The following is a 16,490-nucleotide window of genomic DNA, read 5'->3' as shown; positions in this document are numbered from 1 at the left end:
CTGAACTTTTTCATCTCGGATGTAATCATTCCACTGGCATAATATAGCTTATATGGGAGCTTTTATAATTTCACTTCAGGCCTCATCTTTTAAGATTGGTGTGTTTTATCTGCTTCCATCCATGCACTGACTCATCCATTCAATTCATACACTCACTCCTGTATCCACCCATCCATCAATGCAGGGACTCAAATATTCAACCGTATATTCAGTGATTCATCCATTTGTGCTTGCACTCCACCATCTGTTGAATCAATATGACTGTTACTTACTCACCCATGCACGAAATCATACCCGCAAACTCCTCAATCATGAGGAAGCATTTCACTTATAAAATACAACTATTGGCTTTGCATTGCATGTTTCTTGTTTTACCTTTTGGTTTTGTTTCAATTTTCTTTTTCTTTCCTTCTTTATTTTTCCATCACTATTCATTATTTCCTCTGAATGTTGTGAAACTCTTAGAAGACTGCATTTACAGAATTGTTATACTATGTGCTAACATCTATGTTTTAGAGCATTGATGTGATATGCGTTGATATATTGTATGTATGTATGTATTTGTACAATAAGAGCATTCCACAGTGCTCTTTAGATAAACACAATAGTTATTGCTACATAGTTTCATTGAATGGGCTATCACTAGCACTGTAAACTATTGACCAAAACACACTAAGGTAGCCCAAAATGCATTGTCTATGTCAGTGTTAAGTTTCTCTGTGGACCAATATTCTGAATGTGAAATGTTTTTTTCCTGTTAGGTGATTATCTTGGGGGAGAGGCATACTGGGCTGGCGGTCTGCATCTATATACGCCCCTGCCTTTTCGACCAGGCCGAGGTGGATTTGGCGATCTTTTCAGGACACACTTCTTTCTTAATGCAGGAAACCTTTGCAACCTGGAATATGGTAAAGTAAAAATATGTAATGTCTGGTGTGACAAAACTGCTTTCCATTTACATTAAGTGAATTTACAATTGTGAGCAAAGTTAGTGATCAACCCACTTCTTCCAAAGATTATATTTGTTGTTTTTATCATACATTAAATTTTATATAGTGTATCATGCCCTCGATCACCTCCTTCAATAATCCATAGCAGTGGCATACCTGACCAGAAGGTTCTGGGTTACCACTAGCTTGACAACGATTTGATGGGAATTCTGTGCCTGGGCCTGTTCAAAGACATGCCAAACCTCAGGCTATGGTTTAGTGGGTCACGTGGAGAGGCATCTGGGCAAGTAGGCCCCCAATGGTGACCGACAGCATCGAATGGATCGAGTCTCTTTTTCTAGTTTCCCCCTTTAACCACTTTAGAAAGGAAAGTACTTGAGTTCAGTAGAGTTTACTTCTTCAAATGTGTGTACTGTATCACAGAAACTGATTAATCAATGTTCGTGCCTGACACTTTTATAGTTCCTATATGCAAAATCAAACGCAGCCCAAAGGAAGGATTCATAGTTTTTCCTGTAATTTCTTTCCTGACAGGATGGCTTCGGTCAACCCTTACTCTGATGCATTGTAGCGTTTGTGGTCATGTACAAAAGTGTATGAGAGTAGTTTTTTTCTTGTCTCAACTAAGGAATGCTACTCATGTTCTTATTTCTGCTGACTGTGATTCTTACAAGGTACTTTATTAGTGAAAGTAATGTAGAGGGTTAGAGGCTACTTTTCTAATTTTGCTGTTAGTTTGCAGTTTAACCATTAGATATAACAGATAAGATTTTGTGTTTGTAAGAATGTTTGAGACAGTGTTAGATATAAATCCGACAGTGAACAAAAATCTAGTGGATGAATAAATAGATTTTATTTATGTGATTACTTAACATCATTACAAATGGGCGTTAGAAACAGGAAGATAATCACATTTTATAAAATGTTATTCACAATGTGCATGATGTGTTGTTTCTTGTGGCGAAGTTAAAACGAGGCGCGTTGGTTCTGAGCCTAGTTTCTTGTGATGAACAGAGCAGTTAGCTGTTGTCGTTTGGAGATCTTCAATAAAGTGCCAGTGCTTTTTATACCCACATGGCTCATATCTATTCGGTCATGCGTAGGATATATGGGCGCAGAAGTGACCATAGTGGTTTTTTGTCCTGTCGGTGGTGTGGCAATCGTGTAGGGGAGAGTGCCCTTAATGGCATCGGCCTCGTCTGGCTATTGTTTGTTCCCTGCTGCGGCCATTCTGCCTTTCAGAAGGGAGTGCCTGTGTTGTACACATTTTCCAAAATTGGCCATGTCTTTGACAGTGATCAAGGTGTAAGCCGGCGTATGGCTTCATTTGTTGTGCAAGTCCCCTGTTGGTGGAAAATGGGCCTAAGATGGACTCAGCTGGCCTGTCGCAATGCCGGGCAGCATAAGAGTATGTGTACCAGTGATTCCCTTTTATATGTGCATAGTCTGCACTCTGCATCCAAGCGGCTTCCAGGTTGGATACAGTTCTTTTAGGGGAAGCGGGTGCAGCCTGGCAGTGAAGATCTGAGTGAGGGCCCATCTCCCCACGGTCTGGTTATGGTGGTGTTTTGCTGAAGAGAAAATTTGTTGCAATTTAATGAATTTGTGAAAGCCCCATGCCTGGAGAGATTCAAGGTCTCGCGAACGAGACAGAAGACGCAGTTGTTTTTTTATAGCTGTTTTGACAGTTGTGTAGTCGATAATGTTTGGGTCCCTGTTCTCTGTGGCCAGTTTTAGGGATTCCCTTGATGCCATAAGTTTTGCAGACCAGGGATTGTTTGTGTTGCTAAAAAGTATTTTTGTAAGAGCCTTCATGGAATTATCTGGAGTCGCGGTAGCCAGGTAGAAATATTTTGCCAAAGAGGCCAGTCCTTCCAGCTTTTGTTGAGTAAGGTAAAATTCTAGGCGCATCAGAGTGTTTCTTGCGCAGGAGGGAAGATGGAATAGTTTCATGTACGCTCAGCATTGGATTTTTTTCCAGGTCCGCGGCTAGTATGCTGGGGAATGCCTGCTGCGCGTAGTTGACTGACGGTAGCAGTTTGGCCCATGTCACCCTTTGTATTGCCTTAGTTGTAGAATTATCGATAGCAGCATTTAGCTTGCAAAGGGCGTATATCACCATCTTTCCTTTCAGCCTCCTTTTTTGTAGATGGAGCGAGGGTTGGCCTGATGTGCACAGCCAAGCGTCCAGGTAGTTGTACCCTTTTACACAGTCCAGGCTGAGTGTACCCAGCCGCCATTTTTTTTGGTTGGCTGCCAAAGATCACTATTTTAGATTTGCTTGTGTTGGCAACCAACTCGTTCTGGAGATTGAATTTGGTGGGAGCATTAAGTGCTTTTTGAAGGCTTACTTTAGTGTGGTCTAGGAGGATTAGGTCGTCTGCGTATTGCAACAGATGGATTTTTTTTATTTCCAATTCTTAGTGTGGCAAGGAAGGCTCCACTTAGCGCCGGGCCCAGATCTGCAGTGTATAGATTGAATAATAGTGGTGCCAGCACACACCCCTGCTTTAGCCCTCAGCCTGAAGCGATTTTTTCAGTGGCAGACTCCCGAGTGTGTTTGATCTTTACCCAAGTTCTGGAGTATAACGACCTAATGGCTTGTAGTAACTTCGGGCAGATGTTCCACTCCTCCAGTTTCCGCCAAATTATGTTACAGACTACCCCATTGAAAGCTGCTGAGTAGTTGATGAAGCAGGCGAAGACTGCGGGCGAAGAGCGAGAGGCTACTTGTTGGACTAGATACGAAAGAACAATGATGTTGTCAACTGTCGAGCCCCCTGTGTGAACCTGTCTGGTAGAATAGTAGGAGACCTTTGGTACGTGCACAAATTGCAAGTTCCAGCAATAGGGTGCTGGCATTAGCCTTTCCGTCGATGTCCAATAGGGCAATCATGCCGTAATTGTTTTGGTCTTTGCTTACCCCTTTCTTAAATATAGGCTGTAGAAAAGAGCCTCTCTGTGAGTCTGCCACTTCTTCTAGAAACCTACAGTCTGCATACAATGGTGTAAGAGGGAGCCTGGCAGGCCATTTGGACCCAGGGCGCCATCCCTTCTGATCTTTTTTTTAGAATGATGCGCACTGCTGCAACGCTTGAGTCAGCGTGTACCTCAAAATCTAGTGTACCTACATAAATTAAATAAAATGACTCCGTGCTTGGCACTTCCACTTATATGCAATTTCATTCCCACCCACGTTTTTAATTTTACCTTAAAGGCAATTACTTGTTCAGGCTCTACCTCACTGCTATTTAGTATAACCCCAGGTAAACACCTGAATAATAACCAAAACACCATTTGAAATGCTATTTGTCTCTTTATTTTTAGTTTTAGTGTTTTGCAGCTTTAGTGCCACTGGGCCTAAATTAATGCAGATATTACACAAGTGCCAAATAGGATAGGAAGTGACATTATGCTTTGCATCTTGTGGTAAAGTGTGTGTGAATTGCTGTGCGTCATGCCACATTGTATATTGGTGTAAACATGGTACAGTGCTAATTTATTATGTAAAATTATGCTTAACAAAAAACGAAAAAGTTTGCCCTGGTTTTCCTGCAGCTACAATGTTCTTTTAGTACAGTAGCCTACTGTATTATCCAACCATGCTCCTCAAGGTGCAACACAAAACTAACTTCAAATTCCCTCTAAAATTATGCTGAGGTGAGATCCGGCTTTTATCTTCTTTATCCTTCTTCCAGCATGTTGGCGTTTTGATCAAGGAGAGTAATGCATTGCTCTACCAGTGTCCAATATAAACTCTTCGAACAGGACAGTGTGTTATGCAATCACTAATGCCGGTCTACCCCCTCTTGCATTTTGCTTGCTCACTTCCTAAGATAAGTAGACATCTTTCAGCCCTTCATTTTACAACACTAAATCTTTCATATAGTCACATGCTTGACTCCTTCCCCATCACTTAGCCATGAGTCCCACAGTAAAGTTAAATTTTCAGTATAAGGCACTGCCTGCCTGAAAGACATTAAAACAGTGTCCCTTTCAAAGCACATTCACCTCATCGAAAAACACCTGAACTTAAGCCAGTAAGGTGAGAGTGCCCTCTGCCTCGACCCTCTGAACCATGGACTCTTTCTTCTGCAGGAATTAAAGAGCTTTGCTCTCACTTCAAACAGATATGTCTTTATTTTACATTTCAAATTTACTTGGATCCGTCTTTAATTGGAAATGTAGAGTTTTTCGCCACCACTATCTCTTGACTGAAGTGTATAATTATTGGACTGGACTATAGAAACATCACCCAGAAGAAGCCGTTTAAGTAATGTGACTCCTGTGTCAAAAGTTTGTCTTTTCAGATGATTCACAGAAAATGTGCATTTTTTGCCTAAATCCTAATCATGAATTATTGTCATCAAAAACCCTCCACATCCGTGAGGAAAGGCTTCTGAATTGTCTACGGAAAAAATAAGGCTGCTGATAACACCCTGTAGAGGATGAATCTGGGTCAAGCGGTAAGGTATCTAGAGAGAAGAAGGCATCAAATTGGAGACCTCTGAGACTTCAAAAATCTAAATTAGAGCATCAAAGTATCAAAAAGCATACTTAATAGAGCACAATTCCACTCAGACTGCTGGATACCTTTTTGGAAACAGAGGCAGAGTATGATTCTGACCCAAACAAGCCCTGACTGTAGCCCAGGCCAGGGTAAAATAAAGTACCAGGACACAGAAGAAGAACAAGAGTATTCCCCTCTATGTGAAGTTTAATCTTTCTACCCAAATGGCTTAAGGTATCAGGATTAGGCTGAAGAGTTTGAATACTATGATCACTGTTACGATCCACATGAGTCTGTCGATGAAGAATACAGAAAGCAAACAAAAATGAGTGGGCCTGTGAACCCATAAAAGATGTACATCAGATGATCACAGACTATTTTGAATGATTTCCAATGGGATTAGACCTGCAATAGGTCCAGCAGCTAGCTCTGCAGCAAACCTCTTCTGTATCACCACAACCAACAGCGCAGAGACTTGAGTCTCCAAAAGCCCTGGAAGTGGCCTCACCACCACCTCCAGCTAGATATCAGCCGGTCCAAAATGTCTTTGACTTACTGCAAAGGTCCATAGTGACTACAACCAATATAAGATATAGAGGAAAAACAACTACAGGAACCTAATAGACCTAGAGGCAACAAGTGGGATGTCTACATGCACTCCACAGCACAACCGCCTACATGCCACTTGTGGGCTCTTTGCTGGATGACAATGCCAGGTGTCACTACCTGGTAGAGGGTGGGCATACCGTTTGATCTTCCGGTAGAAAATGAATTCCTCTACGACGGCCACAGTAATGGTTACAGCAGTAGCACTTGGATCAGATAAAAAATACAAAGTACCAGACAGCTTGCCAGCATTCTTGCTTGGACATCCCAAAGCAGACTTGTTTTAACACAGCCTGTGCAAAGAAAATCAGTATTTCCTGGAACACCATGTACATTTATGGATAAGGAGGGAGAAGTGTGGATGCCTTCAGCAAGAGAAACTCATCTATGGTGGCAATGACAATCGGAGCAGCACATGATATGGTAATTGTGGGGAGGTTTGACTGCCAGATGTGGTCAGATATTGCTCTGTACCTGGACCTCCTACCAGATAAGAAACAAGAAGTAAATGCAATATTTCAAGAAGGAGAATAGGCATCTGCAGTGCTATACCTGCTACGTGCTATACCAGCCACAATACAGCCAATATTATGGGTCACAACAACAATAATACTGAGCTCCACTGGCCCAATCATACAACAAACACCCAACAAAAAACAAAGGCGAAAGCTGGTCTTAAAGCCAAAACTCTCAATGTTATTCACGAACTTCCGGCACTGATTACCACCTCAATATCCCACAAGATCTTTGGGCGTGTAGCTGACAGGATCACAGCTTTCTACAATGAATGGGCAAGAATTACAAAAGACAAATGGGTGCTGGATATATTTCAGTTTGGACTCACTCTGGAGGTTCTTCAGCACCCACCAACAACACCTCCACCCAGAGTCAAAAACAGACATAGACACTTTCTGAACCCAAAGTTTCTCAACATGCTATGAAATTAATTATTGAGCCGCTCCCAAAGAAATATCCGAAAATGGGCTTTTACTCCAGATGTTTCTTAATAAAAAATGAAGGCCTATATAGAACCTATGGCAGCTCAATGTATTCCTAAGAAAACTGTCATTAAGAATGGTGACTTTACAAGAGGTATTCCAGCTCTTTTAAAATAAAAAATGACATCTTCAGACCACAAAGATGTATATTTTTGTATACTCATTCACTGACAGCACTAAAGATTTCTCAGATTCGAAGTATACTCAGATCCATTCCCTAAATATCTACGAAGAAAATGGCGCAAGTTACAGCCCAACTTTTTCATCTAGGACAGCAGGTCTACCTGTATCGGGGAGACTGGATAGTCAAGAGTTGTCTATAGTCTCTACAAAAACTCGGTTTCAACTTTCATAAAAAGTTAGGACTCAACAAAGAACTATCCTCATGCATAGTCCTGATACCATTCAGCCATCTACAAATGCAGCCTATTAATAAGGAGTTGTACAATAAATGGACTGAAGCAACAGATTCTTTTGAGACTGAGTTACAGTAACTCCTAGAATGAGAGAGGCTCTCCCATGGTGGATGTCAACAATGAATATTCAAGCCCTCATATTTCTTCCACCTCATTCACACATCATGATAACTTCAGATGCCTCGATTGAAGGGTGTGGTGCCCACCTTCAAGAACTCTCAACAACAGGGCTATGGCCCATGCAAGAACAGAAGCTCCACATAAATGCATCCAAACTTAGTCAGTGTTGGTCTGCAGGGACAACTCCAGTACAGTGTTCTACACCTACATCCACAAGATGGGAGGTACATAGGCGCAGATCCTTGAGGCGCGGGACCTCTGGCACTGGGCCATCAATCATCGCTTAGCCATGCAAGCAGACTACCTCCTAGTGGTGAAAAACGATCAAGCAGATTATCTCTGCAGAGCACTGCAGGATTGCTGAGATGGGGAACTGAACAGTGGCAGCGTAATGAAGATATTAATTTCATGGTGGAAACTGAACTTTCTAGCATCAAGATACACCACCAAATGTCAATTTGGCATCCACAGCCAAATCAGATGGTGCAAGACATTTTCTTATGCTTTTTCAAAAATTTCCTAATGAAGTGATCGTCAAAGTGAAGAGAGAAACTTATAGACTATTACTGAATGTTCCAACCTGACCAAGACAGTACTGGGCCACCTGCTTTCTAGTGGAAAGACCACATGTTCTGCTGGGAACAAGCCCAAATTTGCAATCTAGATGCCAGGAGCAGATCTTGCATTACACAACCCAGGGTCTCAGAGATTGTCGGTTGGCTCCTGAATTCAATTAATTTAACAAAGTAGACATTCCGGAGTATTGCAGAAATATTCTAGTATAGGCCACAGCATTCTCTATCAATAAAATCAACTCCTCTAAATAAAAGATATTCTGTGTCTGGTGCTCCTCAAAAGGACTGCATATATTTCTTGTCCTAGTCCTTTAAAGTTTGCACTATTTATTAGCGCTTACTCAATTAGTGCTGAAGCTTGCATTGATTAAAGTTCACCTTGCGTTGATTTCAAGATACAGAAGCTCTCCAAAAGAACCATCCTTATGCTCACAAAGAACTCCAAAAGTCTCTTCCAGAGTTGTTGCACTGTCAAGAACTCCTCCAACAAAAAGGGAATCAAACACAGTATGATCCCTACTAATGACAAATCTATTCAAACTGATTCATAATGTACACACAAAATATCTCACATGGAAGATATCTGCCCTATTGGCCCTAACTTCAGCAAGGAGAGCAAGTGAGATTCAAGCTTTTACAACTACATAGTTTTACCTGCAGTTTGCCAAGGATTTAGTTGTCCTAAGGACTAACCCAAGATGTATGCCAAAAGTTTGATTAACCTATTGTCCTCATAACCTTCTGAAACCCCTCTAATGCAGCAGTGGGTATGTTACATTAATTTGATGTAAAGAGAGATGCATGTCTGGATAGAATAAAACAGTTGAGAAAGTCGAATTAATTACTAGCTTTCAAATGCACATGAAAGGTTCTCGGGGCCTTATTTTGAGTTCGGCAGTCCGATGGACTGCCAAACACACGGCTGTGCAGCTACCGGTGGTCCCGACCGCCCTATAGCAGTTTGGGCTGTCGGAACGCCATGGGACCGCTGCTGCCGCTGGTGATTGCAGTCTTGCAGCGGTCTGAAGCCCCTGGTATGCCGGTAGTGCTGTTGCGGCACCACCCAACATATTAGGGATTTCCTCTCTTCCATAGTTTTCAGGACAGTGAGCCTGCCATAAAAAGTGTGGCGGTTAGGAAACTAAGAGGGCCCTACAGGGCCCCCTTGTGCCTCTGCGCCAGGGGATGCATGCAGGGAGGGCACATGGTGTTCCCCCCCTCCCCCTGTCAGCATGCACCCCCAGTTCCTGTAGGGCATGGACTTGACAGTCCATGCCCTGCAGAAACGTACAATAGAGTTACCATTGCGGTGCCGTGCTAAGGCTCATGGATGAGCGTTAGCACTGCACCGCCGTGGGCCAGCCACCGCAGGACTGCCCGACCTAGATTCCTGTCAGAATTTGGCGGGCGGTTGCATTTTGGCTTTGGCGGTGTGGCAGCAGGGCAGCCCACTGCAACACCACCAAAGTCATAATAAGGCCTTAGTCTCAAAACGGGGAATTTCCAGAAGAGTTGCTACAACATATGCATTTCATCATTGACGAGCAGAGAGGCTGCTCACAAGAACACTCATTGCCCACTCTGCAAGGAGCATGGGAACTTCATCAGCACTCTAGACTGGGGTATCTCTGGATATCTGCCCAACAGCAACATGGAGAAACAGACCAGCAGTTCTGTGTCATCTCCTTAAATAATGTGAGCTTATTAATGTCAACCGTCCGGGGGGGGGAGGTGTTTTTTTTTTTCTCTCAATTGCTTCCTTGTGTAAGCTTGAAGAAACAAGCCGCAGCCAATTCCTTAGAGCGTGAATCATTTTTATTAGTTGCAGCGAAAACGCCCAACGCGTTTTAGAGCTCCCTTCTCATGGTTTATTCACGTTCGCTCTCTCCATACATAAATAGAAGTGCAATAATCAACATAATAAAGGTAGGGCTACATGATCTTGTACATCTCAATGCAACACAGCGGCTATTTTAAAACAATATTCTCTGTTATAAATAGTCAAGCATAACGCATTGTCAATGCTGTTTTCTTTTTTTGTTGTTTTTTTTTTTTTTTTAAATAATTGCACTGATAATCCATTGGTTTGACTTGAAAATTTCCACATACATGATCAAATTTTACAGTGTTTCACCATAATATTTTGTGGTATTGAAAAATTACATCAAGGCTTATACTAATTATATGTCCACATATATTACTCACCATAATAATTCTATATTCATGTCCCAGTGGGCAATTGACTCGCATTGCCCTTAGTAGTGAACATTCTTAATTCTAGATTATTGCGCTTCTATTTTGGTATGGCGAAAGCAAACGTGATTGACCCGTGAGCAAGGAACAGTCAGCGCCAAAACGCGTCGGGCGTTTTCGCTGTTACTAATAAAAAATGTATCATGCTCTAAGGAATTGGGCTGCGGCTTGTTTCTTCAAGTTTACACAAGTAAGCGATTGAGAAAATGCTGTGAGGTTCGCTACATCGCCACGAGCCCGCCGTCACAAGTGGCAGGATAACCAGCGACTAAGATTGATTGAATAAATATATATATATAGAGAGAGAGAGAGAGAGAGAGAGAGAGAGAGAGAGAGAAATATATATATGAATATATAAATGGTTAGTACTCCTTGGCAATGTTCCCTCTAATTTGTTTCCTCTGTGTGCGGCAGTGTAGGGTCTCTGTGCGCTGCAGCCATGGCTATGTGCGGCAGGAACAAGACCGCGCGTTTGTGTTTAGTGCCAAATATCACTTCAAACTTTTGCTTAAAAAACTGAAAAGACTGTGCATTTCCACACATTTTAGTCAGTTATTTGGAGTGAGAAGGAGAGCGGAAGGATAGAAAGGGAAGAAAGGTTTGCATTCATATAGCACCTGTTACCCCTGATGGGTGTTGAACTGCTTTTCTGGTGAGTAGCACGCTACTCCAGAACCCATAAAGTATTAGTGTTGAAAATTAGTATAGTGAAATATGAAGTAATTTGAGTGGTGGATATGTTATTCAGTTATTGGGACAGAGAATGGTAGGTGGCGGATAGAAGAGGGTAAGAGGTTTGTATTTATATAGCGCTTGCTACCCCTGATGGGTTTTTGAAGCGCTTTTTTTGGCGAGTAGCACGCTACTCTGGAACCCATGAAGGATTAGTGGTTAATTAGTATAGTGGAATATGAAATTTGAGAAGTGAACATGTTAGTCTGTTATTTTGATTGAAAAGGATAGTGGAGGGACAGAAGAGTGAACGATTTAGATATTTTGTTGGGGGGAGGTCATAGCAGTAGGAGGAGGCTTTTGGATGAATAAAAAGGAGTTCTGGAGGGAAAGAGTCAGAGGGAAGACTTTAGAAAGGTTTGTTTTGGGGAATCGGTATAGTAAAAGGTGTCATGATGCAAGGAGGGAGTCTAGAAACGAATATTTTGGGGATCATAGTAGTGGCATGGGTTAAGGATAAATGAGAGCGTGGATGTAGAGGATATATTGATAGATGTATAGGGTGACAAATAGTGTAGTGCATTGGAAAGAGTAACAGAAAGGTTTGAGATGAGTCAGAAAGTTGGGCTAAAAGATATATTGAGAGAAGGAAGAGTACTAGAGGAATAATAACAAACAATGGGGACTGTTCATAAAGGGTGGGGAGAGAGGAGAATACGGGAAAGGAGAAAGAGAGGAATAACAGAAGAGAGAGAGGGAGGGTATATAGAAAGAGGTAAAGGATCATGTGGATAGAATGGAACCAATAATGAAAGAATACATGAGGACACGATAATTGAGACATGAAAATTGAAACGTGAAAATGAAGAATAAGAATATTTAGTAGGGTGGAGAGAATTTATGAATCGGAGGAGAACTGGATTAAGGGAATTTTGGAATAAAGAAAAATCTGGAACGCAGAGAAATTATAGGGCAGACAGAAATAATGGAAAAGCAAAGAACTTTAAGCCTGCAAATCCAAAAACATGAAAATAGCACTTTCCAATATCTGCTGCCTTAGCAACTGTCCTCTATGGCAGAACCAGATCATAAAGAGTTGAAAAAACATTACCATAAGAGTTACACTTACTTCGACTTCAGAAAAGGAACGGGTGGTAGTTGCTCTGATTTTTAACAGAAGGAAAAGGAATAACCTTTACAAAATAATCGGTTTCGAATTTCAGGTTTAAAAATGACAGAGATTTCATCACCGATTTATCAAAGCTATAAAAATGGAAGATATAAAGATATAAAAATGGAAGACGCAGAATCCTTTTTATCAGATTAAGAATTTTGTATAAGGTGCTCCTCATGCTTAAATCTATGCACAGTTTATTTTTTTCCGTGACACTGTATTACAAACCAGTCACTCTGTAAGATTTCTGAGCTAAGAGATGGTAACGTGCTGCTAACCCAGACCTGTAAACACCGATCTGTCTTTGAAAAGAATACCTCCTTCCCAGGAAAATAAACCAGGACCTGTTGTTTGATTGGCAAACCAGACATGCGTGCCCAGATAGTAAGTATAATATGGACTCCCTGTTGTACTGGAGGCGTGGGTGTCCACTGGCACACACCAGGCACCGATATCACAGGGGCAGCTTACCTGTTCATTTTTACAACTCTGGCTTGAGCAGTGATGATAAAGACGGAAGGTTTCCACTTAAGATGCCGCCAGACTGAATGAGGCCATGCTGCAAGCCTCACCTGTGGCCAGTTACTAATTAATCTGCCCACGCAGCACAGGTAACTGCGCTTCGTTCTAAGTGATGAATGTTGGAAACCCTGCCCTCTTCTCATGGGCTTTGTTCTTTTGACTTTTCCACTCAGTTGTGTTTATAAAGCGCTTCCTACACCATAGGAGGGCACTAGGTGCTTTGTGTGGACGAGTGTCCTGTCACTCTGTTTCCTTTGGAACTGGGCACTAAAATTGAACTACTTAGGTACTCCCTTAGCCCAAGTGTAACTCCTCTCCCCAAAAACAGTGAGCCCCAGAAGAAAAGCAGAGTCTCAAACACGGCGTGTGTTAAAGAACACACTGTGTTTGAGACACTGTTTTACTTCTCTTAACAGTGCACAGCTGCTGGGCTGATTGTGGGCCTTTGAGTTAGTATTCATGTTAATTCAATTGCAGCCCGTGTGCGCTGCAGTTCACAAGAATACTATCTCAAAGGGTCACATTAAGACCCGCAACTGTGCACAATTAAGAAAAGAAAAGCACGTCGGGCAGATTTACAAGCCCCGTATGCCATTTTTGCGCCGCCGTTGCGTCACTTCTGTGATGCAGCGGCGGCGTAAAGCCAGCACCATGCTGCGGGGTATTTACAACATGAGGCATCTGGGAGATGCGTCACGTTGTAAAGCCCTGCGCCAGAAGTAGGTGTTCCTGCGCAGGGGAGGGGGCATTCCGTCGCAGGAACGCCTCCTAAAAGTGGCTGAGTGAAATCTACAAGATTTCACTCAGTCACTTTTGAGCCAATGCTGCGTCAAAACCCTGCGCCTGCTTGAAGCAGGCGTAAGGATTGACGCAGCATTTCAAATTTAGGGCACCTCGGAGCCTTGCTGGAGCTGCGTCGCGCTTGCGACGCAGCTCCAGCAATGCGCTGTCTTTACGGCACAGATGCGTCACAGCGGAGCCGTGACGCACAATAACTGGTGCATCCCTGCTGATATGCAGGGATGCGGCAGTTATTGTAAATCTGCCCCTAAGAGTTTAGCTTTATTTTTTGCTCTCAATCTCATTTTACATTTGGGTTTTCAGCTTTAAAAGATGACAATTTAGATTTCCTTATGAGACTTAGTATTCCGAGAACAGCGAGCTATACAGGCTCAGTCAGGGCTGTAAAATAAATGATATTTTCAAGTATCCAGGGCTATTTAAATGACAGAGCACGGCCCGCCGCCATACGCCTGATGAGAGCAACCAGTGAGCAGAGTGTTTGAGACGCTGTTTTCATTTTCTTTACAGTGCACAGCTGCGGGGGTTACTGTGGTCCTTTGAGTTATTATTCGTGTTAATTGCAGCGCCCGTGGGCGATGCAATTAACATGAATACTAACTCAAAGGGTCACAATCAGCCCCGTAGCTGTGCACTGTTAAGAAAATGAAAAGCAGAGTCTCAAACACAGCGTGTGCTTTAGCACACGTCCTGTTTGAGACACTGTTTTTTTCTTTTGTTAACAGTGCACAACTGCGGGGCTGATTGTGACCCTTTGAGTTAGTATTCATGTTAATTGCAACACCCACGGGCGCTGCAATTAACACGAATACTAACTCAAAGGACCACAGTAACCCCGCAGCTGTGCACTGTAAAAGTGCAAGGGCCACTCCCTCGTGTTCTCCTAGTCTCCCCAACGATGAAATGAAAGTTTTTCGCGGGCACGAACGGTCTTGCGAAATGTGCTGTGTGCGCGCGCTACAGACCGCACACTGCGCGCTTGGGGTGACTTCGGTGGGCGCGCGCACACGCGCGCAGGTTATTGTGAACAGTGCTCATTGGTGCTCTGATTCAAACATGTATACGACTCAATGCTGGATAATAAAGTTATACGCCTGTAATTATAGTTCTCCAGTATTGTTGTCTTTAATAAATTAACATGCGGCCCACAATCCTCCATGAATACAGACTCCCCTCAATCACTTTTCTTACAGGAGAATATGTTCCATACTAGTACTAGTACTAGTACTAGAGGCTATATCTGAGGTGAGATAGCCTCTAGGAGGGGTGAGACTGAGAGCACACACCTCATTGGCTGAAGTTCAGTGTTTTCCAACGAGGTGAATGTGCTGCTATAGTGGCGCTGTTTTAGGGTCCGTCAGGAGGCAGTGTCTTGTATTGCTATTTTAAAGTTACTGTAGGCAGCAGCGGCTCCCCCCTTATGGCGGAGGAGCATCAACCACCCTGCCAGCAGCAGCAGCTGCAAAATTTGAAAAATAAAACCATAATATAGCACGTTTATCATAGTTTTTTTTTCTCCATACTGTGGAGTCTAGGGGGTGTGACCATGGGGATGACCGGCATGAGGTGGAGTGGTAGGTGCCCTGTTGTCTGTATGCATGACGTTTTGGCCGGCTGTCTCAGGAGGGCCAACCTGTAATGTGCACTGAGGCTCTCTCCAACCTCAGCTGCATTGCTGGGTTGGAGACAGCAGACACAGGCTCCCAGTCTCTCTGGGTAATCAGGCCAATCCTGATGCTGCTTTCATGCTATGAGAGCAGCGTCAGGATTGGCCACAGGGCACTCTGGGAGCTTGTGCCTACAGTGGAGCCAGAAGAGCAGCGAAGCAGCAGGATTCAGGTACGTTTTTTTGTTTTGTACCCTCTGTCCCAGCCCTGCCTCTTTGCCAGAACACCAGCTGCATCCCTCTATCGCAGGAATGATTCAAGCCTGTGAATCTATGAAAGATACCATCCTTGAAGGACTATAATTGCAGGTAAGTAACTTTTCTTCTTCCATCCTTCTTCATTAGACACAGTGTATCTTAACCCCAAGTTGCAGGGATTGGTGCAGTGACAATGATGCCTCTCAAAACTATAATTTGATTGACTTGCGTCCTTTGTAACCTCAAGCAGATGGTATAACTTTGTGCCTAAAATTGATGGTGGGAAGGATAGCAATGTTGAGCTGTGGATTCTTTCTTCTTCATCTTGAAATTTTTATTGATCGTCATATACATTTAATAATTTCACTCATCTTCCAATTGTTGGGAAACTGTAGTATGTTTAGAGAGAAACCCTCTTTGGCTTGTGTGTGTGTGTGCATATATAGTATGTTTCTAGTTTAACTGAACGAGAGTATTTTTAAATACCTCCTTGATAATTAAAAAAACAACTGCCTTAACAAACTGGCGTTGTTTAAAGGAAAACAAGTAAAATGCAAGGGAATGTAGCCATCTAAGCAATAAGCAGTACCTTCAAAGAACAAAAAGGTAAAGCCATGAGGGAGCTATCAGCTCTGCTTCACCAGAAATATTTGTTTTCTAAACTTTCTCATTTCAGTAAATATTTATGGTGTTTTTTCATCCATTCAGACATTTTTGAGATGGAATGAATGCCTTTAGATTTTTAGGACATCACTTCCCAACAATCCGTGTCTCTTCACTGTTTGTAAAGTGTCCCTCTGGTGGAAACCACACATCTGAAGAGGGCCTTTACAGACTAGGTATGATATGTCAACAGACCTGTCCCTCAGCTGAAAAATGCCTATTGTGTTAGAAAATTCTCAGACAAAACCTTTACGCAGGTTGTGGCAGAATGAAAGACTGCATAAGGTACTCTTCTTTGCAGACTAACAAGTTCAGGGTTGTAGACTTCAGTCGGTTATGAGGAAAGTTTCCCCCCACTTAGGAGTC

General features: G+C 42.7%; 1 protein-coding gene across 1 annotated transcript in view; it reads left to right on the top strand.

Annotated features, from left to right (window-relative positions):
• Positions 1-16,490, top strand: part of SAMM50 (SAMM50 sorting and assembly machinery component) — a 252,099-nt gene that overhangs the window by 211,699 nt on the left and 23,910 nt on the right. The window contains exon 13 of the mRNA XM_085652463.1: positions 762-908. Within this exon, the coding sequence (XP_085508589.1) occupies positions 762-908 (147 nt within the window). The remainder of the gene's footprint in view (positions 1-761; positions 909-16,490) is intronic.

The sequence above is a fragment of the Triturus cristatus genome, chromosome 4_1 (genome assembly GCF_964204655.1).
Source record: "Triturus cristatus chromosome 4_1, aTriCri1.1, whole genome shotgun sequence".
NCBI lineage: Eukaryota > Metazoa > Chordata > Amphibia > Caudata > Salamandridae > Triturus > Triturus cristatus.
Note: the sequence above shows the minus strand (reverse complement) of the source record. Positions and strands in the feature narration are given on the sequence as shown.